Source organism: Phyllosticta citribraziliensis (assembly GCF_038025025.1).
Source record: "Phyllosticta citribraziliensis strain CPC 17464 chromosome Unknown J3D65scaffold_1, whole genome shotgun sequence".
Classification (NCBI taxonomy): Eukaryota; Fungi; Ascomycota; class Dothideomycetes; order Botryosphaeriales; family Phyllostictaceae; genus Phyllosticta; species Phyllosticta citribraziliensis.
Window position 1 is genome coordinate 1467062 of NW_027117338.1, and position 26352 is coordinate 1493413.

Genomic DNA, 26352 nt, shown 5'->3' on the forward strand with positions numbered 1-26352 from the left:
CAATACCGCAAAAGGTGCCTCGCAGGAGTGTTGATGCCACAAGTGGTTAGGTCAAGACGCGGCACTATTTGGCCGAGCGGCTTCGGTTGCCTAGCAGGGGTGGCCACCGCATCTCCAACTTCGCCACCTGACCTTCCAGCGATTGGACGACGCATTTTCGCATCAACGTCGTCCGTGGCGCAATACTGTGGCTATTGCAGGTTTGGGTAGGGCTATCATGTGGCTCGCGTCGGAGCCTCCGCGTCTCCAATCGCACTGACCCTGTTCTGCCTTGCCGTTCGTTGGACGGGGAGGCAGCAGTAGGCTGGCTACTGTACTTGTAACGAGTCTCTCGTTGTTTGCGCTACTTCTGATCTTATGTTCGGTCATTTCGTTACTTCCTGTCGGATCCGTTGAAAAGGCACTGAACTTCGCATGCTCGGGCGTCAACAGCTCCCGTTCTTGAATCGCCATGTTCCAAAGCGAAGACCAGCACATTCTACTGAAAGGTATTAGTGGCCCACGCATGTATCTCTTCACAGCTAAGACGTCCAGACTCGGCAAGATGCGTCCCACGATATCTCTTTCGAGCCTTTTCAAACCAATCCCGAGGTACCAATTCAGCTACAGAAGCCATACCAGATGCTTCGTGCTACCACACGACAATAACTGCAGACGAAAAGTTGATCTCAAGCACAAAGCATATGATCTCGGATCATCTCCTCTACAAATACTCCACACCTTCGGAATTCAGCTCCTGGTCCAGCTCGCTTCTCTTTGTCCTTCGCCACGCCATCCGTAGAGCACACCAGTCAAGCCTTCAAGACACGAACGTCTTCATATGTGTCCTGGATACTACAACGCTCCCTGATGACCTGCAAATATATCCTGCCACGGCCATTATGGCCGCCTACGACATCAAGCCCATTGTTGTGCGGCCCCTTGCCCGCAATGATAAACGCAACTGGCTTGTTCCCCATTACTACCTTGGCGAGTATTTGCTCCACGGGCCACTGTCTCTGACAGCATCTAAATGCGCGGCCGTCAAAATGCAAGCAGTCTCCCTCGACTGCCTCGAGCACACCGGCTTGTATTTTCTCCTACCAGCCCTGAACAACGCCACGAGCAACTCGCTCGCCCCCGAGGTGCGCGCTCTACGCCGCGCACTGTCTGGCCGCGACGCCAAGCTTGAGCCACTGCTCCCAGTGCACATTGGAGCATTCAGCACGCTCGGGCGCCTCTTCGGCACCTCATTTGCGCTGCCAGTCACTGTGGCGTTCTTGACCCTACGACGATGGCAAACGTGGCCGGGCCAACAAGTCCTCGACACTATTCTGGACAGCTTCGAAGGGTTTGAGGGACCAAACGAGGCGGGACCAGAGCGCCTGGATTGGGAGAATGGGGATGGACTAGCCATTACCGACGAGATGTTTGTCGTTTCCGAGGCGCGAATGCTCCGGAGGCTGATGCAGGATTTGGTGGCGCGGAATAGGCACAGGGACGAAGAATCAAAGCGGGCCAAGAACGGTTTCAAAATGGAAATCGTGCAAGACGAGATCGACTCGGAAGACCTGTCGTGCTTGATTGGAGACATCCAACTCAGCAGCCAGGAGTCAGAGGCGAAAACGGAGCCGGAGACGAGCAAGGGCTTGGACGTGCAAAATGGCAACCAGGTGCAATCAGACGAACGTTCCCACAGCGCCACCGAGGTGTCCCTCTCCGCCACTCTCGGTGCGCTGGCGACTTCGGCGGTATCGCTTGACGAGAGCTTTCGCAATCTAGTACAAGCGCTGCAGCCGAAAGTCAGTGATGCTGCACCGCCTCTCCCAAGAGACGCTGTCTTGAAGGAACTGGAGAAGTCAAGGGAGGCACTAAAGAGCCTCTCCGAGGCCTCGGGGAGGTTGGGTGGGCTCCTGGGCCAGGATCAAGAAGAGGTACCAGCAACGCTTGCTGGTTTGGAGAAAGACCTCTGAGGCAGAGTCTGATCTGGTCAGTCTCCCGCACAGTTCGTGTCAAGAAAAAAACAATCCCTGCATCTAGCCGTAGTGGTAACGACAACTCCCCAACTCCAGTCGCAGCAGTGAATGAATGCTCTCTGGGTGTAGCTGTATTGCTAGAACACATCATTTATTTTGTCACCCAAATATGTATCTGCGAAGCAAGATTCCCTTCACAAGTTATTTTTCTCTCCTCACTTACTGAAACATCACAGTATCCAGTCTCCTCTATCCCGCTGAAGATGAGTCAAAGCACCTCACATGATTGCTACTAAGTTTGTCAGTCTGAGATCGTGCGAACCCGTGCGAACTTCACGATCTCTCCGTCTCTTTTTAGCACTACAGCCTGGGACCGTGCAAACTTTCGGCGCGACCTTGGTCCTTATAGCTGAGAGCTCTAGCACAGTTTGTCACCTTGACAACCTCTCGCACCAAACGCACTCCTCGCCTGACGACTGCCCATCACCGACGGAGGGACTGAGAGCCTCATATTCAAGTTTACAAGACTGCCAGACGTGGGCTTCGTGTGGTGGCAGAACGCGTGCCTCGCCCATCCGACGACACCGATTGACAGTATCACATCACCCGCGACATCAACTGCTTCAACGATTTCACGAGAGCCCAACGGAACAATGCCGCCAAAGCGTGGTAAAATTGGGCCCCACGGCGCCAAAGTCGCAATGAATTACGAAGACGACGACGAGTACATCCCCGGTTTTGTGGTGAAGAAGGAGGACGACGACGACGCCTACGAAGCAGTCCCCTCTGCCACCGACAAGGACAAGGGAAAGGGGAAGGGCAAGGCCGAGGGCAAGGTCAAGGAATCAGTGACTGCCAAAAAGGAAAAAAAGCCGAAAGCCGACGAGAACTCCAAGAAAAAGCGCAAGCTTGAGCAAACAGTCATCAAGAAGGAGGAGGAGGAGGAGGAGGAGGAAGAAGAAGAAGAAGGCAGTTCCTCTGGCCCGCAAGCCACTGAGCCTACCGTCAAGAACCATATCGACCACATCAACGACCCCAGCTACGACCCGTACCCTCAGACTTGCTTCTACAAGATGTCGGAATAAACCAACGGCTTGCACACACCATTGGTCCTTCGCGCGCGCGGCAAACCGACCCAAACCCACCACGGCTACGCCCAGGGAGCAGCCCTCCATCACGGCTACATGTTATGAGCAGTCGTACGCCATCACATTTGCGATTATGGAGCTGTGGTCGTCCTTCAACACCGCTGGCGCGTAGGGAGCAGTCGTTCATTACTGCAGCAAGACTCAGACAGCACCATTTCTTCTGACACCCTCACTCAGTCAACGAGTGCTCCCCATCCTCTACCAAGGCCTCGCTTCACCGTAGCTAGACAGAATCCAAGAACATGTCCACACTCGACCTCGAATAGCCCGTGACGCGCGGATACTGACTCCAGTCCTGATCAAACAGCACCGCGTCCTGGCAGGCACTGCCCAAGCTCGTATTATTTAACCACGCGGGCTCCCAGTACCAAATGCCCCGGCCGACACCGCCCACCACGCCTCTCACAATAGCCTCGACGCGCCTGACCCACGCCGTCTGTCCTGCCGCCCCGATCTCGATACTCGGCTCGCTCAGCGCCGGCGCGTCTTCCCCGTCGCAGCGCGCAGGCCAGTCGGTCTCGACGACGTGCAGCGGGGTGCCAGGGAAGCTTCGTGCGGCCCAATCCAGCGTCTTGGCCAGGTTTTCAAACGTCGCGTTTGTGCCGTAGAAGGGGTAGAAGGAGAATCCGAGGACATCCCAGTCGGCGGGCGTCACCAGGCCCGTCGCCGTCAGCGCGCCGAACCAGCGCTCTTGCAGCGTCGCATTCCACCCGTTGTCCATGTGCAGCATGACGGCCGGGCGCTGACGGTGGTCGATGTTGCTGCTCGTGGAAACGAAGTCGTCAAACCCTCGCCGCGCCGCCGCGTACAGCGTCGCCAGGCCCGTAAAGTTTGCAACGCGCGCGGCCGCGGGCTCGATGTCGACGTCGGCCTGGCCCAGCGGCCACAGCATGCCGTGGCGAATCTCGTTGCCGAGTGAGACGAGAGCGAGCGGGATGCCAGCGGTGTCAAAGGCGTGCAGCGTGTCGTTGACGTAGGCGCGCAGCGTCCCAGCGAGCGGCTCAAGGGTCGTTGGCCACGCTGCCGGGGCGTTGTTGTGCTGCGGGTCTGCCCACGTGTCGCTGAAGTGGTAGTTTAGGTAGATGGCCTGTCCAGCGCGGTGGAAGCGTGATGCGAGGGCCAGCACGTAGGAGAGGTCGTATTGTCCGGGTATGGGATCGACCCAGAGGCTGTGACCATCGTCAGCTGCTGAGAGATGGGAGTAGCCATGTTCCCTACCGAAGTCTGACTCCGTTCATGCCGCCGTCTGCGAGTATTTCGTCGGCGCGTCTGGTTGCATTGTTGCGCGCCGTATCCACGAAGACAGCCTTTGAGTCGCCATCTTCCAGCATCTTCAGCGACGAAAGATCGTGGCCCTTGTAGAAAAAGGCATCGTGGCCATCATTGGTCGGCGTGGTGGCAGCGAGGCCTACCAGCCATGTGGCAACGCCTAGCAGATGTGTAGAATGCATTCTCTCGGTCCTTCGCAGAGGCCAATCCTGACAGAAGGGATTCCATCTCTTATGCAGTGCTTTCGCAGTCCTTTCTTCTTGGCTCTTCTCCTCATGTGGCGGGACAATTTCCTCCAATCAGTGCCATTGAAGCGAGGTAGCGAGGGACCTCGTATAAGTCATCCGTCTGCCATCGTGATGCTGGAGGTGGTGTCAATCGTTCTCCAAGACTCTGCACCACACCAGCCGAGACGGCCAGCTTCAGATAGACAAAGGGAGCCGAGCAAAAGATTGTGCTTTGGAGGGTGTCCGATTAGAAGAATGCAGAAGTCCAGAGTTGACCTCTTAAGCAACATGTTTCCCCTGCGACTCTCACGACCCTGGCGCTCCATTCCCCTCACCTGCATTTATCCGCATAGTGGGCTACGCCCAGAGTGGAAGTCCCCATCACGAATGTGACAGCTGCGAAGCGACAGTCATCTCGAAGAAGCTAGCGAGTACCTTCCATGCGCATGCAGTGCGTCGGATCATAGGTATGAGAAGCAGGCGACTGGGTCTTTGTACGCCGGAGAAATACAGCTCCCCGGGCATGGCTTGGTCAATCAGCGAATGCTCCCTAGCTTCATCCGCAGCGGTGAATGAATGCTTCCTGGGCACAGACGCAATTGAGTAAGTGTTGGTTTCGTGCCTGGCTCTTCTCGCTGCTTCGAGGAGCGAAAGACGAGGACATTCGTCGAAGACCATGAATGTGTCGTGGTGATTGCCTGGATCTTCGAGATGATGTCTTTCAGGCCTGCCGCTGATCTTGGCCATCAGTCAGCGAGCTCCAATAGCTACGCGCCTGTCCTGCGCATCCACCGTCATCGCAGAAAAAACTTCGTTCTTTCGTCAACTCATCAGAATGGGTTCGGCCTCGAAAAATGTCCTGTTGGAGACGCCAAATCCGCATCACGTCAAACTGCGTCAATAAAATTTTCGCTGACTCGCATTCGACGCCACGTGCATCACTCTTCACCATGGCATCGCGGGCCGAGCCTAAGGCACCGCGTCAACCTTGTGTCGTTCTTTTGCGATTTTGGTGCGGAATGTGCTGATGAGATGGAGCCGACCGGTCTCGTCGCAGCTGCAGCAACACGAAGCCTCAGAGGGACACAGAATCACGCAAAGCGAACAGAAGACCAAGTCGGATGGCATCTCGGTGCTTGCGCGATTTGCAAAAGTCGTCAGGGCGTCTTATATTGAGCTTCTCCGGGGGTATTCGGATGGCAAAGAGATGGTGGTGATGGCTCTGCAATCGGCGCTCAGGTCCCGTCGTCAGGCAAAGCTCCCAACTCCGCGGAGAAGTTCCCCTGGCCATTCTCCACCCCCAGCCTTTGTCGAATAACATGGCAGCCTTCTCAGCTGACGTAACCTTGGGGTTGCTATTCAATTTTCCTGCGCCTCATCTAATGACTGCGATTGACTAATTGCAACTGCACTCATAGGTGGCTTTGGGCAGGCCTGTGGCTTCGTCGTCGCACCCGGCTCGGACGGCGTCGTAGAGGATCTCCAGAACCCGTCCGGATATCCCCGTAACTAAGCAGACGCGTATGGTAGGTGGACTGATTTCATTCTCGTTTCATGCCTCGACTGCCTTTACTTTCGGAAGTCAGTTTAGACATCTCCACGGAATACACCCTTGCGCCTGTTTATAAGGATGACGACCAGCGAGGTTGGTATCAATTTCATCACATCAGATTTCAAGTCCTTCATCATCTACATCAAGCCTGAGTCTCAATTCCTCATCTCTTCTCATTCATGCCCCTTCTCGGTTCTCAACAACAACAGCAGCCCCAGATGGCGCAAAAACACCAACCCTTGACACCGGCGCAAGTGGCCATCATCAAGTCCACGGCGCCGGTCCTTGCTGAGCATGGCAACACCATCACCACCGTCTTCTACAAAAACATGCTGGACGCGCACAAGGAACTGAACGACATCTTCAACACCGCCAACCAACTCAACGGACACCAACCCAGGGCACTCGCAACCGCCCTGTACGCCTATGCCTCGCACATTGATAACCTGGGTGTCCTCTCGCCGGCCGTCGAGCTCATCGTCCACAAGCACGCCTCTCTCTACATCAGACCCGAGCACTACGCAATCGTCGGAAAGTACCTGCTCGAGGCTCTTGCCCAGGTGCTCGGCGCCGCGCTGACGCCCGAAATCCACGATGCTTGGGCGGCCGCATACTGGCAGCTCGCGGACCTCTTGATTGGCAAGGAAGCCGCACTGTACGCCAGCGCAGACGGCTGGACCGACTGGCGGCGCTTCCGCATCGCCCGCAAGGTGCCCGAATCCAGCGAAATCACGTCGTTCTACCTCGAGCCAACCGACGGATCCAAGAAGCTTCCCTCTTTCCTGCCGGGCCAGTACATCGGCGTGCGCATCTCGGTCCCCAACCTGAAGCACCTGCAACCGCGGCAGTACAGCCTGTCGAGCGCGCCGGGAAAGCCGTACTACCGCATCAGCGTCAAGCGCGAGGACGGCGCGCCAGATGCCGGGCACCCGGGCTTCGTGTCCAACGTGCTGCACAGCAGCAAGCACGAGGGCGACGAGATCGAAGTGTCGCACCCCTTTGGCGACTTTTACTTTGACGCGCACAAGGAGAAGCCCACGGCGCCCGTCGTCCTGCTCTCCGCCGGCGTCGGCCTCACCTGTTTGCTGTCCATCCTCGAGACCATCATCGACGACCAGACGCGCCCCGTCACCTGGATCCACGGCGCGCGCTCATCGGGGGCCCGCGCCTTCGCCGCGCACGTCAGAGACCTGACCAAGAGCCACGCCAACCTGCGCACGTCGCTCTTCACGACGCGCGTGCAGGAGGGCGACGTCCGCAGCGTCGACTTCGACCACGAGGGCCGCGTCGACCTGGCGCGCGTGGATCCCGAGGCCGACCTGCACCTGAGCAACCCGGACACGCTCTACTACTTCTGCGGCCCGGAGAGCTTCATGCTGCAGACCAGGCAGGCGCTGGCGGCCAAGGGCGTCGACGAGAGCAGGCTGCGCATGGAGCTGTTTGGCACCGGTGGACTCCCGGCTTAGGTAGGTACCCAGGTAGTCTGCGGCGGCCAGCAGCAGCAGGGCGCAAGGGCGGGCGATGTTTGTTTCGGTTCAGTTGGATGCCATCGATAAATGGCACATTTGCGGGCGCTGGATACATGTTTCTTCTTACCCACTCTTGTGCTTGTAGAGGCGCACCGGCAAGGGCTATCATGCGGCGGCGTTGTTTGTCATTTCCACCTTTTCCATAGCGTCAATAATCCTCACTCCAAAAAGCCTGAATAGTTAAACTAATGCGTACATGTCTTAGACGCATCATGAGTCTGCTCGCATGAGACTGACTGCAGTCTCCCCCTTTTCTGGTTTCACGCGTCTCTGATGATCTCTTCGCCACACAACACCACGTCGCTCGCAGCCGGCGCCCGAGTCGATCGACGTTGATTCATCCAACCCATCCATCCACTTGGGTCTTACCTACCTCCATGTTGTCCGCCACTCTGCACCTCACCAGCGCGTCTCTCCATCAAAAGACGCCACTGCCACTGCCACCGCAAACGACTCGCATCTTCATCTCAGTCGCTTGGTTCAAGACCCACTTCCACAGTGAGCGCGACTTGTGCATGTGAGGCATGAGAATAGAGCAGATTGACGGCAGATTGTTGTCTTCCGCGCCACAGTGCGTGCCGAGAGAAATGATACGCCTCCGGTCAGGCAGCTGGCAGCTGCTGCGGCGTGACTGGTGGTAGCGGACGACAGCTCCCCATCTCCATCCGCAGCAGCAGCAGGGGCAGCAAACGGATGCTCCCTGGGCGCAGCCGCGGCGCCAGAATGTACCTTTCCTTTGAGCACCCACAGTGAAACCATCCAAGGACCATGCTCAGACGTACGTACGTACGTCTTTACCTCTCTTGAAAACCGTGAGAATAAAGGCAAGTCCCGCATCTCCGGAAGAAGTACACGCTGCACCCTTCCCCCCTCTCCCTTTTGACGCCTGGCTGTTCTCCGTTACATCATTAGACGGCAAGCCAGAAAAGCGAGAACGTGAATGCTCAACGACACGCCGAAGGAATTCTGGGCCTCGTCATTGGTGCAGCCAAAATGCGTGAAATACATATGTACCTGTGCCTACTGCCTTGCTAGCAGTGCGTGATCGAATGGCTGCATTGCAGCCCGCTTGTGAGTTGCAGCAGCCGGATTGGTCAAGGCAAGGAAAGCAAAGACGGAATGGACGCGCAAAAGGGACGCTCTGGCTGACAGCAAAGATCAATCCGCAAGGCCTTGGGACTGCAGCAGCAGCAAGCACGATCAGCGTCAGCCTACCTAGCAACCCCAACGCTCCCCAAAGCAAGGGACCTTCCGCACTCAAGCTCCACGGCAAAAAAGGACAGGCACCAAAAGACCAAAAAAAACAAAAAAAAAAAAAAAAAAAAACTGACAATTGCAGCCCAACCAGGAAGCCAAATGGGAACAGGCACAGAGTAGAATAGATGAAACGACAGATAGGAGTGCGCAGGTCCGCTTGGCGCAGTAGCCCCCCGTTTAGGGCTGAGGATCTGAAAGGCTGAGAGCTGGGTAGTAGTGGGGAAATGATTGGTTGGCGGGCAGAGTGCTTGCTGCGTGCGTGCGTGCGTGCGTGCCGTCAGGGTCCAAACGGGCTGGCCAGGATCCGGGATGGCGAGCGCCGAGAGCGAGGTTTGGAGTTTATTTGACGGGCGAGCGAATGATGGCGAGGGTGCGAGTGCGCGGTAGGGATCAGAAAGGATGGATAATGAGTGGAAAAGGCAGGACAGAGGCGGAGAGGAAAACTAGCAGTCGCAAGAGAAAAGAGTTGTTGATCAATGCGTGCGAGGTCGGCGGCGCAACGACGAATGGAAATAGACGGATTTTCTAGAAGGGTTGGCGTTCTCCCGCTCCGCACATCACCACGTGCGGTGGTCACCGTTGATGCGGGATGGCGGTTGGGTGCGTGCATGCGTGCGTGCGCTGCCGCCGTTGGTGCCTTGGTTGAAGTGCCGCATCTGCAGCCAGCGTCCTGTGCAGCGGCGAAGCGGTGGTGGTGGGTGGGTGGCTGCCACGGCTTGACTCGTCTGTTGGCGACGACAGGCACGGATGGGGTTTGGATGGGGATGCCTGAGCAGATGGGCGTGAGCTTGAGTTGGTACCAGGCGCCGGCACGGCGGGACTTGGGAGGGGGAGGGATCAGTTGGCACAAACCACAGCTTGGACGATTCGAAGGGCGCAGGCACACGGGAGGGGAGGTGGTCAAGGAACCTCCAAGCTGCAAGGAACAAAGTGCAGCGGTAGGGCTGAAGAGAAAAAAAAAATGGAAACAGAATCGAAGGACGCTCGGACTGCCCGGATGCTCGCCCATCTCAGAGGTTGAGCTTAAGGAATCACCATGGCTGTCTTGACAAACGTCAAATTTGCCCCGATATGACGGCATTGGCCCAGCTGACGTCGGTATCCTGCCCTGGCGCGCCTCTGCCCTGGGTCCTCCCAGCTGCATCATCCTGCGACGCCCGCTGCCGTCGTCAGCAACCAGCGCCCTGACATGAGTCTAATTTCAGGCGGTCCGGGTCGAGTGGAGGATTCTGTCGACGAGCAGCCACCATCCTACCGCTGTCCGTGTCCGACCAGCGCCCTCTTGAGTCGCCTCGCAGTCGGCGGCGTGATCCGTGGCACGAATTCATTGCTCTGTCAGTTCCAACGCGCGTACGACAGTGCAAGTGCACCGATTGGGAATTGTTCTCGGCTATAATTCTGCTATACCTCAAATAAACTCTGGAGTTGACATACCTTGCATTGAAGGCCGTATTTTTAGTACTCACAGATTTCACTGCACACTGGTCTTGAATGATTTTCCCTGTCGTGCATGTCTTCTTTCGATTGTGAGACATGGAGCCCATCTTTCGCTGAGCTATCGCTATTTTGGCTGGCTCGAGCACTGCCGTCGTCTGATAGTCAGGTGTGCATGTCGAAAACGCACATGACTGACTCGTTGACCAGCTCTGATGACATCTGGTGCTTGTGCATCAAGGATGGGGGAGCCATGACACAGAGAACTTTGGCGCTCTTCAAACTTGAGATGCGTTGCTTTGAGAAGCATGATTTGGAACATGCCATGGTGGAAAGAGTCGTTGCGCACACGATGATAAAAGGCGGAACAGTTAGGGAGTTTGATCCGCTGCAACAGACAGCTTACAAGGAGCACGTAAGCGTCGCTAAGGGTTGGAAAGAGGGAGCATTCGGGCCCCGATTCGCAAAGCCTCAGGATTCCATGCGTCCGATTGTCGTCACCAAGTCTCGGAAAATATGCTAGCGAATGTACGGTCACGAAAGGCCTCAGACGACTGACTGATAGGGCAAGCTGGCTTGACCGAGTCACCCAATTGGCTGAGAAATTAGGTTCGCACGCACCGAGATGCTTGTCTAGTGAGTGCTTGGAGGAGAAAAGTAGCTTGTCATGGGGGTAAAGATGGGCCAAATATAACACAGCCGCAGACGTCCGGGACCTAGAGGGGCTAGGACGTGGTTGCGGCAGGCTCTCGTCCTGGTTTCCAACGGCAAAAGCTTCGTGTTCCAGGTTATGCGCATCGGCTTCCCGCGTCAACGACGCTGGGCACATTTTGACCTTTTTCTCCCGCGTCAGCCCTACGCACAGAGGAGGTCCCTGAGATGGCGCAGGTCTCGCGCGTGCGGGAGGGACGCCTGATGGGAAGAGGGCTCGAGCTGTAGCTCTTTGGAGGACTTTTGAACTCTGGAATCGATCAATGTGGCTTGACTGGTTGGCGCAAGGGAATCCAGGTAACGCGTGCGGACTGGGGAGAGGGCAGCGTCGCCCTACCCGCAGCGAGCACGGCAACGGCAAGGCCCCTCGCCGCCCCTTTCCAGAGAGCAGGCGGGAAGTCAACCGAGTTTTGCCAGCACACAGTCCGAAGCGAGGCCCCTTCGGTCTTTCTGGAAGCATTGAAGAAGCCGGGAGGTCCCAGTGGGTGCGTGGGTCAGGGAGTCCGTGAGTCGTCGGAGGCTGTGTCGGTGAACGAGCTGCCAGCGGTTCCGGGCTTGCCCAGACCGAGGCGGAAAAGCGCAGGCGAAATTGTGAACAGGGCTCGGCGGACGCCTCTGGGCCGATTCCCTGGCATTTGTGTCAGGACGGGAGGCCTTCCCGCCCATCGACATGTTGATGTTGACCGGTAGGAATGAGTTGGCCATGGACGCGTTGGGCAATGGCCATGGTGGTGGTGGTGGTGGTGGGCTGGGTGAAGCGGCAAGCAAACCTACAGAGTACAGGCTGCATGACCAAGCGCAAGCGAAACAGACGGTGGAGACAAGGGCCGAAGATCTGTGAACATGTCGGAACAGATCTCGGGATAAATCATCTTGCAGCAGAGGTGCAGCGTGGACAGTGGAATGACTCGCAGACGAGAAGAGACGTCTTGGGTGGAGGCGGTGCCAATGTCGACAGATGGCTCGATGGAGCAGCGTTTCGTGCAGCGAGAGTGGGGGGGTCACTGGCGGAAGAGGATGCCGGAGGTATGTAGAAAGATACCTACATGGAAAGGCCAACGGGCCGAGCAAAGTGGTCGGGTGGATGACTGATGAGAGACGAGGTGGTGAAGTGGCAGCGGGGAAGGAGCATGGATATCCGGCAGGCCAATGGGAAGGCGGGAAGGAGCGACGCGGGTGGGTCTGAGAGCGAAGTGGCAGCCGGGCGCAGGGCAGGGCAGGGCAGCGGGCTGTGATTGGGCCGGAGGAGGGGGCTCTGGAGTTGCAAAGAAGGCAATTTTCCAGAAACATGAGACGTCGAGAGAGACACGGGCCTGAACGGAGCGGGCGGAAATGAAGCATCGGATCCCGTCTGTGGTGGTGGTGGTGGTGGTGGAGGGAGAGAGAGTCGAGAAGGGCAGGCTTCTGGAAGGCTGGTGGAAAACGACGGGAGGGAGAGGTGAGGGGCCCTCGCCCTCGGGCCCCTGAGCCATGACGCCGAAGGCCACGGCCACGGCCGCGGGAGAGGTGAGCCACGATCGTCGGTCGCTGAAACGCACTGGGCGACGCCGACATGGTTACCTTACGGTATGGACCTGACTGACAACGGCTGCCCTTCACCGCTGCGCCGCGCCGTGTCATCTGGGGTGCTGCAAGCGACGTCTGAGTCTCTCCTCTGCTCTGGCAGTTCTGCTCGTGCAGGACATGGAGTGAGGATCATCTGGATGCAGTGTGCGCCGAACATGTCGTCGAAGCACCATGGAAGCAGCGAAGAAGGTCACGCGGCTCGGGCATTGGGTTGGCTCTGGCGGCGGCAGACAAGAGTTTCCCGTGTAAATTAAACTCGGGCAGCCTTGACTCGCGCCCCCCGAACCAGCGAGAAGCCTGCTCTGCTCTGCTCTGCTCTGTTCTGCCTCGTTGCTTTTGGCCCCTCCCGTCCCTGGCCTTCTTGCTTTTGGCCATGCAAACCACTATACGCTGCGTCGACGCCTGCGTCTGCGTCTGCCGCCGCTGCGCTGCATCGTGCTTCCATCGAATGGCTTCGCTGCAGCCCATGTCGTATGCGGCAAGCCGTATGCCGACCTCGAGCCGAGATGAGCGTCGAAAGCGCAGGCTCATCAGTCCAAAACCCCTTAACCCGTTACGTATGCGCCGTGTTGAAGGCGTACCAGCCATGATGTCACCCGCGCAATTGGTCCCGGAGGCGCGCCCCCAATCTTTTCACGTCTCCATCCATCGCCGCCGCAGCAGGCCATCGCAATCAGCAGAGACGAGCTGCCCTCCCCCCCCCCAAAGAGAAGAGTGCTGATAATAATAACAATAAAAAAATCCGAGACGCAGAACAGGGAACCTCCATCCTCCTGGCCTGCAGCGAAGCCGGTCCCTGCTCGCCCTAGAAGGCCGCTAGAAGTCTTCCCTTGTTGTTCCATAACGTGCATGCTGCATAATTTGACCCGTGCAAGACCATGTTCCCCTGCATCCCAAACCTTGACTGCGCTAACCTTGCCCCCTATCGCCCACCGGCCATGCGGTGAGGCCAAAGGTGGATGCTCCCGAGCAAGCTTTGGCGCGACAGCATCAGTGCCTCTGTGATCCCAACCGCTGGCCAGGGTATTCCAGCCCGCAGGGCTACTGCTTCTTCTCGCCGTGCAAAACGCCCATGATCTACATAACTGCTGTGACGCCCCGACCTTGCCGTGCCCTTTTATCTGGTCGCTGAAGCCCGCAAGAGCCTCCCCGTCCGTCTTGTATCCTCCCTATACATATCCTCGGCCACCCAGACCCTCTGCCTGACCAGACGATACCCTACCCAGTCCACCCCTACCACCACGAGGCCTCTCTCTCTCTCTGCTCCCCTCTCTGCCTGCCTGCAAGTCCGGTACCTGCAAATCTGCACGCATCCGCCCTGGGCTCCACGACTTGTTGACAGGGCCGCGCCTCTCGCCGCCACCAAGGCACACCCACAAACGACGCGACGGCTTCGGCACTGACAGCGGGCCTTAGACCGGACAAAGGCGCAGAGATTTCACCGCACGCGAGACGACCAGGTCGACGCTCACCATCCGTCTGTTGCCGCAGCCCGTTGTAGACGCCCTCAATTACCGTCGCAGCCTCGCGCCAGCCAGCCCGGCCAAAACTGAGGACCAATTGCGCCAGCGCCGGTGGGATTGGTGAAACTCGCGGATCCAGAGGTGTCAGGACTTTGAATCGGGATTTAGCGCGAACCCCAATCCGGTATAGCGCCGTCCAGTCAGACCCAAAACGCGAAGGAAAAGAACCGTATTCCACGTACGTACCTACAACTTTCTCACTCTTCTCTACCTCCATCCCAACTCCTCACCACCTCGCTCCCGTCTCTGCCCGTCTCAAAGGTACGTCCTTGATACGACCATCCACTGCACTGCGAGCCCCGCGCCCCCCCTCGCCGCCTGCACCACTCGCCCGCCCGCCCGCGTCCCCTTTTCCTCCACGCTCGCCGTTGCCGCGACTGCTCTCCGTCGCCTCAATGATATCCCACCCCCTTTGCGCTCTGCTCAACTCGCTCGAGACCGCTTGCTGACGTGCGTGCTTGAGCCTCCAGTTCGCTGCCAGCTTTGACCCTCGCCTGGCCCGTCCCGTCGCAGCAACCTTCGGACGGACCACCCACCGCAAACACTCGGAGCCCACTGTCATCCCTCGGCATTGGCTCAAGGGCTCTTTTTTGTTCTTCGCTCAGTCGCTCGAGTCGGTCAACGCTTCTGCCCACCCTAGGAGCGGTCTGAGAAACCATCTCCATACTGGTGCGCACCTCTCCCGCCTCCTCGGACCTCGTCCTTCCTCAAGAGGCCCTCCCACCCGTCTGCTGCACTGCAAACGCGTGGGCCCCTTCACACTCCAAAATGGCGCTTGGGGACATGGAACTTGGGAGCATACTCAATACTAAGATGCCTGGCCGCATGCTAGCAGGAAGACCCATGTCCTACGACATGCAGCCCACGATGCAACAACAGTACGCTCCTGCGCCGTACCAAAACGGCCAGATCAAATCCGAGACGAACTCTGAGCGCGGAGTCTCGCCCCACCCCTCGAACGACTACCAGTCGCGATACCCTCAGCCTGCGCCTCCCCCGCTCCAGGCTTACCAGCCCATGACCGCCGCCATGAACAATGGCATGCGCTACCCGTCCCCGACGGCCATGAACGCGCCAATGCCCATGATGAACCAACAATACATGCCCAACCCCGCGCCAGAACACGCGTACCCTCCTCAGGTCCAGCCAGACCAACAGGCTCCGCAAGCGGGCGGCCGCCCCGCGTCGGACACTGGGCCTCCCAAGGCTTTTGCTTGCTCGACCTGTGGCAAAGGCTTCGCTCGTCGCAGCGACTTGGCGCGTCACGGTGAGTCAAAAACGCGTCCCATAGCATTCCACGAGCCACGCTGACCAGTCGCAGAGCGCATCCACAGCGGCATTCGTCCTCACGTTTGCGAATACCCCAACTGCGGTAAACAATTCATTCAGCGCTCCGCCCTGACCGTTCACCAACGTGTCCACACTGGCGAAAAGCCCCACATGTGCGAGCGGTGTGGCAAGGTATGCTACGAGCAGTTAGCCGTCCGTCCCCTGAGCATCATGTTGACGTAATGAACACAGCCATTCAGCGACTCGAGTTCGCTGGCCCGTCACCGCCGCATCCACTCTGGAAAACGTCCTTACAAGTGCCCATACGCCGACTGCCAGAAGACATTTACGCGTAGGACCACTCTCACTCGCCATCAAAATCATCACACTGGCACCGTCGAGGAAGCGGCTGCTGCGACTGCCGCCGCGTTGGCGTCGCGCGCCTCTCAGAACCCCCCTCGGTCTGTGCGTTCCGACGCAGATGACTATGGATCTGAGACAGCTTCTCCCCTGCCCACGCCTTCTCCCAACAATCGTCCTTTGTCCATGTCGCCCGCTGCTGGAATGCCGGTCATGCCGGCGAACATGCACCGCCAAGTCTCCGACTTTGCGTACATGGGCGGTCCCAACATGCCCGCTCACCTGCGCTCCGAGCTCCAGCAGCCGAGCCCGCGCTCGTCGCCCTCCTTGACCTCTACTCCCTACACCTCCGTCAGCACTCAGTCGAGGCCCACGATCACTTCGCACCCGGCCGGTTACGGACCGCCGTCTGTTCTCGAGCCTCCCACTTCGACGAACCAGGCCCAGCAGCAGCAGCAACAGGTTGCTCAGCCTGGCAGCGCTCACAGCAGCCCCCACATGACCAACATGGGCTGGCAGTCTCCTGCACAGCAAAACATTCCGTCGCCTGGCCCCGGCGACAGCTACACGTATCCTGAGCCGCACTACGGTGGAGGCGCCGCCAACATGTACTATACGAATGCGAACATGCATCGACCTACCAGCACTGAGCCGGGCGCCTATAACGACCAACGCCAGGGCGGCATGTGGGCGCCCCCTGTGCAATGAGCTTTTGGAGCTTGACGCGGTGATTGTACGATGGCGGCTGCGAGAAAAAGCAGCAGTGACGAGTCCCTCTGCCAGCATATGGAGCGTGTGGCTGTTAAACGGGATGACTTTGCATGGGATACGGAGCTTCAGCGGAGCAGTCTGGTGTAGCATCATGGTCTTGCACTTTTCCTTGGTTCATTTCCTCTTAGTCCAGCGCCTCGACACGGCCATTTCGCGCGTGCTCACTACACCGTAATAGTGGCTTCACGGTTTGCATCATGTACTATTTCCCTTTTCTTTCTGATGGGGAGTCGAGAGATACCTACAAGTTTTCTCTGGGTTCGGCTTTTGCTCCATGGGCTTTGCAGCCGGGCGTTCGTTTTAGAAATGTGGGGCCAAAGGGAGGCGTCTGAACCTTTGGAACGAGGTGGATTCAGGCTCATTGTTTCCTTGGTTGTGGATGGCGGTGGGATACGGCGGGCGCTTTTCTTTTCCTTTTCTTTTCTCTGAGGCGGGTTAAAAGAGCGAGCATAAAATTCACCTGTCGTGCCATGGAAACTTGCCATGAGCTGCAACAATGTGAGGGTGACCTAAGCAAATCAAGCACATTCGACAGGGGTCCAGTTGGCAGGCCGAGGGTCGAAGGAAGCAGGCAGCGTGCGAGAGGAGCCGTGACACGTCTTGCGCTGACGACGGCAGCAGTACGACCTACCTACAGTATGTGGTAGACTGCGTTGGATTTTTTTTTTTTTTTTTTCTGCGAAGCCACAGGTAAACCAAGGCCGGCGGCGGCGGCGACGGCGGCTGGGCACCGCAGCGCAGCGCAGCGCAGCGACTCAGCCCAAGACCTGAGGTAAAATAGCCGTGAGGTGGCCGCGCAACGGGGGGTGCTCCTCATCAGCTGCGACTCCTACCTGCTCTCTCTCCTGTCCATCAGCGAGCGACTGACTTGAGTTGTTCGTACATTATTGTGCTGGAACCTAAACTTGATCAACCAACGGCGCTCCGGCTGCGGCACGACCGAACCCTTTTCGACGGCGCCTTGCATCATCGCCCGACCTTCTCCCCGGCCCACCCACCTGGCCTGGCCTGGCACTTTCATCCTTCCCCTCGAACCACGCCCCAAGCCACTCCGCATCTCTCTCCCTCCTCACCCACTCCGCTCCCTCTCCCCCGAATCCACCACCGTCAACCACCCCGAATCTCCACGGCGCCTCCCGTGCCCAATCCGCCACAATGTCAAAGGTGGTGCGCAGCGTCAAGAACGTCACCAAGGGCTACTCAGCCGTCGAAATCAAGGTCCGCAATGGTACGTCGCGCCCGCGCCCAACCTCTTGTCCCCTCCACGTCGCGCAAACTAATGCCATCGCAGCCACCAGCAACGACCCGTGGGGTCCTGTCGGCAGCGACATGGCCGAAATCTCCCAGTTGACCTACAACAAGTGAGCACCGCCCGACTCCTCGACATGACGCCGCGTCAGCTGTCCGACCGTTTCGCAACGAACACTGATTCATATCCGCAGCAGTCAGGACTTTTATCAGATAATGGACATGCTCGATAAGCGCCTCAACGACAAGGGCAAAAACTGGCGCCACGTGCTCAAGTCGCTCAAGGTGCTCGACTACTGCCTGCACGAAGGCTCCGAGCTCGTCGTCACCTGGGCGCGCAAGAACCTCTACATCATCAAGACTCTGCGCGAGTTCCAGTACATCGATGAGGACGGCCGCGATGTTGGCCAAAACAGTACGTCATGCTTTCTGCGGCGATTCCTTGATTCCGAGATTACCGCCGACTAACCGCAATTGTGCAGTCCGTGTATCCGCAAAAGAGCTCACCGCCCTGATCCAAGACGAGGAGCGCCTGCGCGCCGAACGTGCCGACCGGAAATCATGGAAATCTCGCGTCACGGGCCTGGAGGAATTCGGATACCCCCATGGACACGGTGGCGGCGATGTGACGCGGCCGCGCGAGCGCCAGCGGAAAAACCGAGACGAGGAAGATCTCGAATACAAATTGGCAATCGAAGCGAGCAAGAATGAAATGGAAGAGGAGCGAAGGAGGCGCGAGAGGGCGGCTAAGAACGCCGAGGAAGATGACGATCTCCAAAAGGCAATCAAGCTAAGCCAGGAGGAGGAGGAGCTTCGTAGAAGGGAGCTCGAAGAGACCAACGCCTCGAGTCTGTTCGATGATACTCCCGTTCAGCCTGCTGCCTCTCAGCCCACTGGATGGAATCAGGGATACCAGCAGCAGGGTGCTGTCGACTGGTTCGGCAACCCAATCGGCCAACAGCAGCCGCAAAACACTGGTTTCCTCAACGCCGCATATTCGCAACCGACTGGCGTGCAGCCACAGCAGACTGGCTTTCAGAATGGATTTGGCTACGGCGGTTACCAGCAGCAGCAGCAGCCTCAACAGGGCTTTCTTCAGCCACAGCAGACTTCTTTCAACATGAACAACCCCTGGGGCCAGCAGCAAACCAATGGATTCGGAGACGCCTTTGGCCAGCAACAACAGCAGCAGCAGCAGTTGGAGCAACAAAACACACTGCAACCTGGAAGCCACAATCCGTGGTCATCTACAGGATCTCATACGACCGACTCGATCGCGCCCATGAAGACTGGCTCCAACAACCCGTTTGCCTCGGCCATCAATAGACCGGCCACGGCGCAACCCACGAGCGTGCGCCAGGCTCCCACCCTCGGCACTCTAGCAGAGCAAAAGGCCACAAACAGTTTCAACCCAATACGCGACTTTTCGTCCTCGAGCTACACCCAAAATCAGACGCAGCCTACACCATTGTCCCAGCCAGCACAGCCACCCGCCAAGCCAATGGATGATCACACTGCTCGCCTCAATGCGCTTTTGGCTTCTGGCGAAGGTCAAGACACGTTCGGAAACGTCGGCGAATTACGTATTCCTGCGCAGCACACAGCCCCAGGCACTTTCGTCAACTCGGCTGGTCAGGGAATGAGCAAGCTCACGACCAACCCTACTGGCAGCAATCCATTCATGAACAGCCAATTCACCGGCATGCCGCAACAGACGGGCTTCACCACGCAGAACCGGATGATGCCGGCGCAGACCGGGCCGGCCGGTGGTTTCGGCGGTGGCAACCCATTCGGACAAAGCTTTGGGGCGCAGCAACAACAGCAACAGCAGGGTAGCTTGATTGACTTGTGAGAAGAGAGAGCGACCGTGATGCTGTAGATTAGGTCCATATTGTGGCCACATCTTGTGGCTCAACGATGGTGGATTATGGCATGATGCCACCGCCAATCTTTCGGTTTGGTGCTGCGGTTCCTGCCCATAGCATGCGCCCAAGTCGGACAGGCGGGGTGCCGCTTGGGGAGAGCTTGAAGGTTTGGGACTCTCGTCGGGAGGTTGTAGAAGTTTTCATTCCTGCTGGAAAAAGGGGAAAAGTTGCAGACATGGGATGGGATTGGGGGAGAAGCAATTACTCCTCTTCTTCCGAATGCCCCGTCCTCTTTCTCTTTCGTTTCGTTCCTTTGTCTTCTTCTCTCTGTTGTCATTGAATGTTATACCAAATCGATCATAGGCTTCTTTAGGTTTTCTTCTTTTTTTACAAGGGTTATACCATCTCCTTCCACTTCTTCTGCAGTCACCCTGTTCTGCCTAGTGTTGTTTGATGCACCGCTTGCGCGTCAACCTTGCTTGTTGTTTTGAATTCTACTTTTGCTAGGTTTACGTCTTTCATGATTCCGTGTTTCGTCAGTCGGCCTGTTGGGGTATGGCATTGCCTCTTCAGTCTCTTTTCCCCGTCATCTCGGCCTGCTTTCAGCCTTTCCCCGCCCATCCACCAACCAACCATCCACCTGCCTATGTGTCTATCCCATCATACAGTCACACATGTAGCCATACCCTCCTCTTCCTTTTCTTCATCCTCTCATCGGATTCCGGAAAAAAAATCAAAAGACCGTTTCTTGCGCTGGCTGCTCGAACATCTTGCTTGCTTGCTTGCTTTCAATCCCCGTCACCAGAGAAACACGCTCATACACATGCATTCGCAAAATCCAAATCATTGCTTCCTGTTTACCTGCCCCCCGCAATCTTTCACCACTGCCGACGGACGAAGGGTCAGACAGACGATAGACAAGCGGATGGAGCTGGCTCTCACCTCTGGTCTTGTCTTGTCTTTCCCGAGGCGCAACTGTGGCGGTGAATGAATGCTCCCTAGACGCAGCCGCAGAAGGCCATGGCACTTTGCAGCTGCAAAAGCGCCGAACCAGCGATGATGGAAACGGGTAGGACCTACAATGGAAGGGAGGAGGCTGCGAGCTTCTTTTGCTGTGTGCGGGAGTCGCGAGCGGGCGAACGTGCGTGCTTGCTTCTTGCGGAGCCGCACGGTGCTGGATTGACTGGTTACCGGTCGCGGTCGTCCGTACGTACGTACGTACATATTCTCATCACCATCCAAACATCCATTCCGCCCGCGTACTGACCCCGTCCGCGTCATCCGCCAGGCGTTCCCATTCTTATTCCGTGCAACCTTTCTTTGGACAGTCGGGTATCCTGCCGACGGTGCTGGCGCATTTGAGAGGAGGTGAGAGAAGCCCTTCTTGCTTCTGCCATGTTGATACGGATCTGACCTATCGAATGCACTTAGCCATGGGAGACGAACATCCAAGATCGGAACCACCGCCGCCCGCGGAGACTTTGTCTGAAGAGCCAACGTCCGAAGCGTCGACGTCCCAAGACTCGACGTCCCAAAAGTCATGGACCGAAGAATCAACGTCTGAAAGATCATTGTCCGAAGAGGAAGAGGACTTGCCAAATGTGCCTGCACTCAGCGATGATGAAATCAAAGCCAATGTCGCGGAAGAGTCGCACCGCGTCGGATGGCCTCGACTGATTCCACTGCCCTGCTGCTTCTTCGATAAATCAGGTGAACAGAACTTTTGGAACTCGTGTAAGGTGCCAACGGTTGAGGGCGTCCTCCTATCAGTCTCAATCAGCAACTTCGACGTGGAAGCTGGTGGGTACACCATCTGTAATGGAAGACAGAACCAAGCTTCCGTCATGACCCTCCTTGTGCGCGTGCACGGCTGCGCAAAGGATGACGGCGGATCTTGGAGCGAAGCAGTCGTACAAATTGCTCGCCTGTTGCCGACCATGGCCTTGGGGGATGAAGCGGTGACGGCTGTCGAGATATGCGAAGCGGGATGGCCGCTGCTGGCACCCATTGAGCACAAAGACCATGTGCTTGACATGTGGGAGAGCGTGCTAGCCCCCGCTGTCCTGAAAATCTTGGATCAGCCGCCGAGCATACTGTGGTGGAACATCAGTCTGGCGCGCTTCGCCTCTTTCGCTTCTGTAACTCCCGGGCCGGTGACACTGATCATCACAGCCTTTGATGCGGCAGATGAGCAGTGGGAACTGAAGTTTTTGCCGCAGATAAAGGCGACAATGAAGGAGATGTGCTGCGGTGTTAAAGATGTCTCGCTGTGGCAGGTACAGAGATTGCACAATCCTCAACTTGATATCACGCAGAACCTGTTTCCAGACTCCTGGAGAACGGAACAGTGGATGCTCATCGGTGATGGGATTGCTGCCAAGGGAGAGAAGAATCTGAAGGGGACAGTTGGCGGAGTGGTGAAACTGCAAGCGGCCAGCGGCGAAAAGACTGATTATATTCTCACGAGCCTTTGTGCTGTCGGTGACAGGAGATTATTTTCAGGTTAAGGAAACATAAGCTTAGGGGAAGCTTCAGACCACTAACCCGGTTAACAGCACTTCTGCCCAAAGCCCGCTCCAAACGACCGCAGTCGCACTGTTTTGCTGAACAGCCGTCGCCATTTGCTGTCAAGGTCCCGGCCGATGCGGACACGACTGTTGCGCTGAAAGACAATCGCGCCGAATTCCTTCAGCAAAACCTGGAAATCGTCAAGAAGAATTCTGAAAGGCTTTTTGCCAGTCACGCCGACCCAGAGGAGCGCGCCATGACTGTATTAAAGACGCTCCAAGAACAGAAAGTACGCTGCCAGCAAACAAAAGCCAGAGTCGAGGAATACCGGAAACTGCCCGCCGGCACCGTCAAAGCCACGTCCGGCTTTCATGTCCATTCAGACGAGGCGGGCAAGTTGTTTCAGCTTCAGTGGGCGCTGGTCAACATCGACCCCGCGCGCAAGTATCTCCCTTTCGTCTTCAACAGAGATAGACCCCGCCAAAACGTTCATCTCGAAGGCCCGTTCGGTCTGCCGCCCTGGGCCACGTCCAACGTCCATCGCTTCAGGGCGCCCAGCCGCGACATTGACGCGGTCGTCAAGCTCGGTCGAGTGACAGGGTGGTCCACGGGACGACTCAACCATGCACCCGTGTTCTGCAGAAACGACCCCAGGCTCGACAAAGTCGACAACTCAGTCTATTGCTGCTACGAGGTTCTCCCGCTTTTTGGTGCCAGTGGCTGGCTTGGCAAGTTTGCTGACTGCGGCGACTGTGGGTCGGTGATCAAGAACCAGAGCGATGGCAGTTGGATTGGTTTGATCATCGGAGCGCACCCGTCTGGTTGGGCTCTTATGGCTCCGATTGACATGGTCTTGAAGAGTATTGAGGACGTCACGGGTCAGAAGGTGGTTGAGCCGAAACCTGTGGAAGCTCTTGACGGACGGGACGCTGTGTAGTCGTCGTTGGGCGATGGGCTTGGTGCAAGGTAGAGCTTGTGAATGCTATTCGTTGCCTTTTCCTATGATTTGCTTTGTGGATACACTTGAATGCCCCAGGGTACCGTGGATTACGGTAGCTTGAATGCTTCTGTCGATTGCCTGTTGAAGCGGATGAAAACTCCTTATCTACCTCCAACTTGATTTTGTATATTCGACATACACGGCTCACTCCAGGGGCACCGGATCCACCACCTCTTCCCCCGTAACGCTCTCAATGCTGTGCATGACCGCCGCTATGGGCGTCATGAGCGCCCACCCCATGCAATGAGAACCGAACAGAAGTCCCACCCATGCCCCGGTGTAAAAGTCCTTCACGACCGAACCCGAATCCCCGCCAAATGCAAACGGTAGCGGAATCTGCCTGGAGTCTTCCGGCGTCTCCTCCGCGTAGCGATCAAAAACTTGAAGGCACTCGACAACGGTGCCGTACCTGTCGTGCCAGTCCCCGACTTGATCATCTTTCGCCAGAGACCTGTAAAAGCACGGCGCCGCGCCCAGTAGTCCGCACGTCCACCCCGTCATGCGTCCAAGCTTGACGACGTTTTGCGACAACTGTGCGTGACGAGACCACTTTTGATCCTGGTTGTTTGCCCAGGCTGGAATTTCGAAGTCCCGTTGGACCCCCGGTATCCTCGAGAGAGCGAAGAAAGGCCGGGGCAATTCACTGAGGAGCCTCTCTGGGTCCACCTCGACGAGGGCCCACTCGAGGGCAAACTTCTTGTCCTCCAAGGCGAGGTGCTGGAAGCCCGACGTGGCGCGCACTGTGCCCGAAGGGAGCTCGGAGATTTCCACGACCTGAGATATCACCTCCTCGCACCGTGCTATCCCTCTTTTATACCTCTCCACTTCCCTTTTGGCCAACTCGTTCCCCATGTCCGCCCTGTCGACGCAAGACGGGTGGCCATCATAGCGGACGTGGACTCTCGTGTGCCAATCCTGGATGCTCTTGTTGAGGCGTTTGAGATCGGCCCTGGATTCGAACGTCGACGGAACTTTTACCGGGTAGGCGATGGAACCCCGGGGCAGACAAATCGATTGCAGTGGAGCTGGTTCGAGATCTATTCGTTTGTTAGCTCGGCTGACTGATGTCTGGTTGCAACAATGAATGACTGCTCCCTAAGCGCAACTGCGACAGCAAACGAATACTCCCAAACTGTGACTGCAGTAGTGAATGAATGCTCCTAAAGCGCAACTGCAACAGCAAACAAACACTCCTAAACTCACTTGCAGTGGCAAAGGAACACTCCATAAGCGCAACAGTGGCAGTAAACGAATACTCCCAAACTGTAATTGCAGTAGCGAATAAATGCTCCCTATACGTAATTGTGACAGCAAATGAATACTCCCAAACTGTAACTACAGCAGCAAATGGATGCTCCCTGAGCGCACTCGCATTGCCAGGAGGGAGGACGGTAGGGCATGCTCACTTACTTTGTTGGAGTCCAGGTGTCTTAATGGCTTGAAAGCTCGTCAGAATGTGAGGACTCGTATCCCCATTATGCTTGGATCTGAGATGGATCAATCCACCCGCAGTGCCAGCGCCATTCTCTTCTCCTGCCGCTCCAATTCCGTCTCCTACTGACATGACATCACCCCACAAGTGATCATCAAGTTTTGTCGAGTCAGGATCCTCGCGTCCCAGGCCGTCGACCTTCAGCATCTGCCAAATGGCCAGTCGACACCGCGTCCCATCCAGAGCGCTCACGATGTCCGCGCGAGCGTTGCTCCAGCCCGAATCGAGAACGTTTGCGGCCTCGATCAGCACCGTCAGGAAGCGGTCAGAGGAACACACCGAAGAAAAACGGACGAGCTGGAGGCTCTGCCAGAGCATGGACCGACGCTCCAAAATGTCCATCACTCTCGGTGCAAGCTTGTTCGCCCAGATGTCCACGGCCGCATCCTCGGGCTCGGCGGGCAGCAGTCGAGGATAGCCACGCTCGACCATCTCGACGTGGATCTGAACGTTGTCGACCAAGAAGTTTTGAAGGCCGCGCACGATACGTAGGACCGCGTTGCGCCAAGAAGCCTTCCCAGAGCCCTTGTTGTGAGCTTCGATGCGGAACATTGGAACCGTGGAAGAGGTTCCAGCCGTACGCTGGCGAACAAGAGCGAAGCGGTGAACCTCGACTGATTGCGCAACAAGGATGTCGTGAACGATTCCATCTGCCTCCTCCCAATCCTTCTCTTCTTGACGGTTGCAGGCTCTGAACGAAGAAGGCAATGGCTGCAGAACAGGCCACCCAACACGGTAAGTTTCTTCAACAATGTGCTGATCCACCTCTTCATCAGTACTTGCCATTCTGGGCTGAGGAGGGGGCCTTGGCCGAAGGTGAGGATCCGAGGCCTGGTAGCAAAAGTCGTGGCACACGATCCTAAGGTTATGCGGATCAGGGCGTGAATGCTCCCGATGACTGTTCTCTTAGACTCTTGAATGCTCCTAGACGCGTACTCTAGTCTAGAATGGTCTGAATGTTCGTTATTGGAAAGCGCGCCGGCATGTGGAGAGGGAGTAGTAGTAATTTTGCTTGTAGGCGGGAGGGGCGAGCTTTATAAGGGCTGAGTAGCCCCGCGGATGGCAGTTTTGACCAGGAAGCGAGGAGCGCGTTGAACCGTGGAATCACAGACTTCTCAGCATCGCCTCCAATCAACAATGCCATTTTCTGTTGAGTCTGTTTGTTTGTGGAAGCGCATTCAAATGGAAGGGCCTCATGGCGCCCATTGAAGCCGTCTTGTTATGGACGTCGACAAGCAAGACCAAGTTTGGGGGCAAAGGGGGAGCGTTCACTTCAACGAGTACTTTCCAGGAAGCACTCAAGCCACCGTATCCAGAGTACGGAGGAGGCGATGTTGGATGGTCGACTGAAGAGTGGAAACGTGCGTGAAAGAGAATCCGTAAAAGCAGGCACCTGTCTGTCCATCAGCCTGTGCCATTTCCCACTGCCATCAGAACAAATCACTTCCGAGCGAAAAGAGACCCACCAAGCACAAGAAACTCAGAGTCCCATAGATACAAACATACCACGGTACGATACCAAGCCATGCCCTGACCATGCAGTGATCTACTACGAACTACTACTGCTTATTCCACTGATTTAGCTTGACTACATACATCCCATCCCGCGTCCCATCTGACGGTCTGGTGGCTGACCTGTGATCCGCAGTCCCTTGCCTTTCCCATTCA

General features: G+C 57.0%; 10 protein-coding genes across 10 annotated transcripts; 6 read left to right on the forward strand and 4 right to left on the reverse strand.

The window, feature by feature from the left end:
- The first annotated feature begins 303 nt into the window (after window positions 1–303).
- Window positions 304–2280, forward strand: J3D65DRAFT_22818 (uncharacterized protein). Its single transcript, XM_066794651.1, has 2 exons — window positions 304–488; window positions 535–2280. Exons 1-2 carry the CDS (start codon window positions 452–454, stop codon window positions 1950–1952), a joined length of 1455 nt encoding a protein of 484 aa, XP_066659744.1. The 5' UTR covers window positions 304–451; the 3' UTR covers window positions 1953–2280.
- Window positions 2281–2844: 564 nt separating this feature from the next.
- J3D65DRAFT_609824 (family 53 glycosyl hydrolase) lies at window positions 2845–4893 on the reverse strand. Its single transcript, XM_066798733.1, has 2 exons — window positions 4322–4893; window positions 2845–4272 (listed from the first exon to the last, which is right to left on the reverse strand). The coding sequence occupies exons 1-2, from the start codon at window positions 4552–4554 to the stop codon at window positions 3327–3329; spliced, it is 1179 nt and encodes a 392-aa protein (XP_066659745.1). The 5' UTR covers window positions 4555–4893; the 3' UTR covers window positions 2845–3326.
- Window positions 4894–6369: 1476 nt separating this feature from the next.
- J3D65DRAFT_545108 (flavohemo protein) lies at window positions 6370–7617 on the forward strand (the record flags this gene model as incomplete). The annotated part of the gene is made up of 1 exon (XM_066796747.1): window positions 6370–7617. The coding sequence occupies one exon, from the start codon at window positions 6370–6372 to the stop codon at window positions 7615–7617; it is 1248 nt and encodes a 415-aa protein (XP_066659746.1).
- Window positions 7618–9138: 1521 nt separating this feature from the next.
- J3D65DRAFT_22731 (uncharacterized protein) lies at window positions 9139–10291 on the reverse strand. The gene has a single exon (XM_066794641.1). It carries the CDS (start codon window positions 10082–10084, stop codon window positions 9215–9217), a length of 870 nt encoding a protein of 289 aa, XP_066659747.1. The 5' UTR covers window positions 10085–10291; the 3' UTR covers window positions 9139–9214.
- On the reverse strand, window positions 10259–11658 carry J3D65DRAFT_22968 (uncharacterized protein). Its single transcript, XM_066794668.1, has 2 exons — window positions 10404–11658; window positions 10259–10338 (listed from the first exon to the last, which is right to left on the reverse strand). Exon 1 carries the CDS (start codon window positions 11540–11542, stop codon window positions 10499–10501), a length of 1044 nt encoding a protein of 347 aa, XP_066659748.1. The 5' UTR covers window positions 11543–11658; the 3' UTR covers window positions 10259–10338; window positions 10404–10498.
- A 3260-nt stretch (window positions 11659–14918) lies between these two features.
- On the forward strand, window positions 14919–16846 carry J3D65DRAFT_23043 (uncharacterized protein). Its single transcript, XM_066794674.1, has 3 exons — window positions 14919–15438; window positions 15493–15632; window positions 15693–16846. The coding sequence occupies exons 1-3, from the start codon at window positions 14940–14942 to the stop codon at window positions 16506–16508; spliced, it is 1455 nt and encodes a 484-aa protein (XP_066659749.1). The 5' UTR covers window positions 14919–14939; the 3' UTR covers window positions 16509–16846.
- Window positions 16847–17557: 711 nt separating this feature from the next.
- J3D65DRAFT_23093 (uncharacterized protein) lies at window positions 17558–19701 on the forward strand. The gene is made up of 4 exons (XM_066794676.1): window positions 17558–17799; window positions 17863–17932; window positions 18014–18234; window positions 18302–19701. Exons 1-4 carry the CDS (start codon window positions 17727–17729, stop codon window positions 19669–19671), a joined length of 1734 nt encoding a protein of 577 aa, XP_066659750.1. The 5' UTR covers window positions 17558–17726; the 3' UTR covers window positions 19672–19701.
- A 262-nt stretch (window positions 19702–19963) lies between these two features.
- J3D65DRAFT_23613 (uncharacterized protein) lies at window positions 19964–20890 on the forward strand. The gene has a single exon (XM_066794712.1). It carries the CDS (start codon window positions 20205–20207, stop codon window positions 20673–20675), a length of 471 nt encoding a protein of 156 aa, XP_066659751.1. The 5' UTR covers window positions 19964–20204; the 3' UTR covers window positions 20676–20890.
- J3D65DRAFT_23573 (uncharacterized protein) lies at window positions 20789–23218 on the forward strand. Its single transcript, XM_066794708.1, has 3 exons — window positions 20789–20898; window positions 21116–22186; window positions 22240–23218. The coding sequence occupies exons 2-3, from the start codon at window positions 21118–21120 to the stop codon at window positions 23127–23129; spliced, it is 1959 nt and encodes a 652-aa protein (XP_066659752.1). The 5' UTR covers window positions 20789–20898; window positions 21116–21117; the 3' UTR covers window positions 23130–23218.
- Window position 23219: 1 nt separating this feature from the next.
- Window positions 23220–25674, reverse strand: J3D65DRAFT_23150 (uncharacterized protein). The gene is made up of 2 exons (XM_066794684.1): window positions 24603–25674; window positions 23220–24229 (listed from the first exon to the last, which is right to left on the reverse strand). Exons 1-2 carry the CDS (start codon window positions 25468–25470, stop codon window positions 23337–23339), a joined length of 1761 nt encoding a protein of 586 aa, XP_066659753.1. The 5' UTR covers window positions 25471–25674; the 3' UTR covers window positions 23220–23336.
- Window positions 25675–26352: the final 678 nt, after the last annotated feature.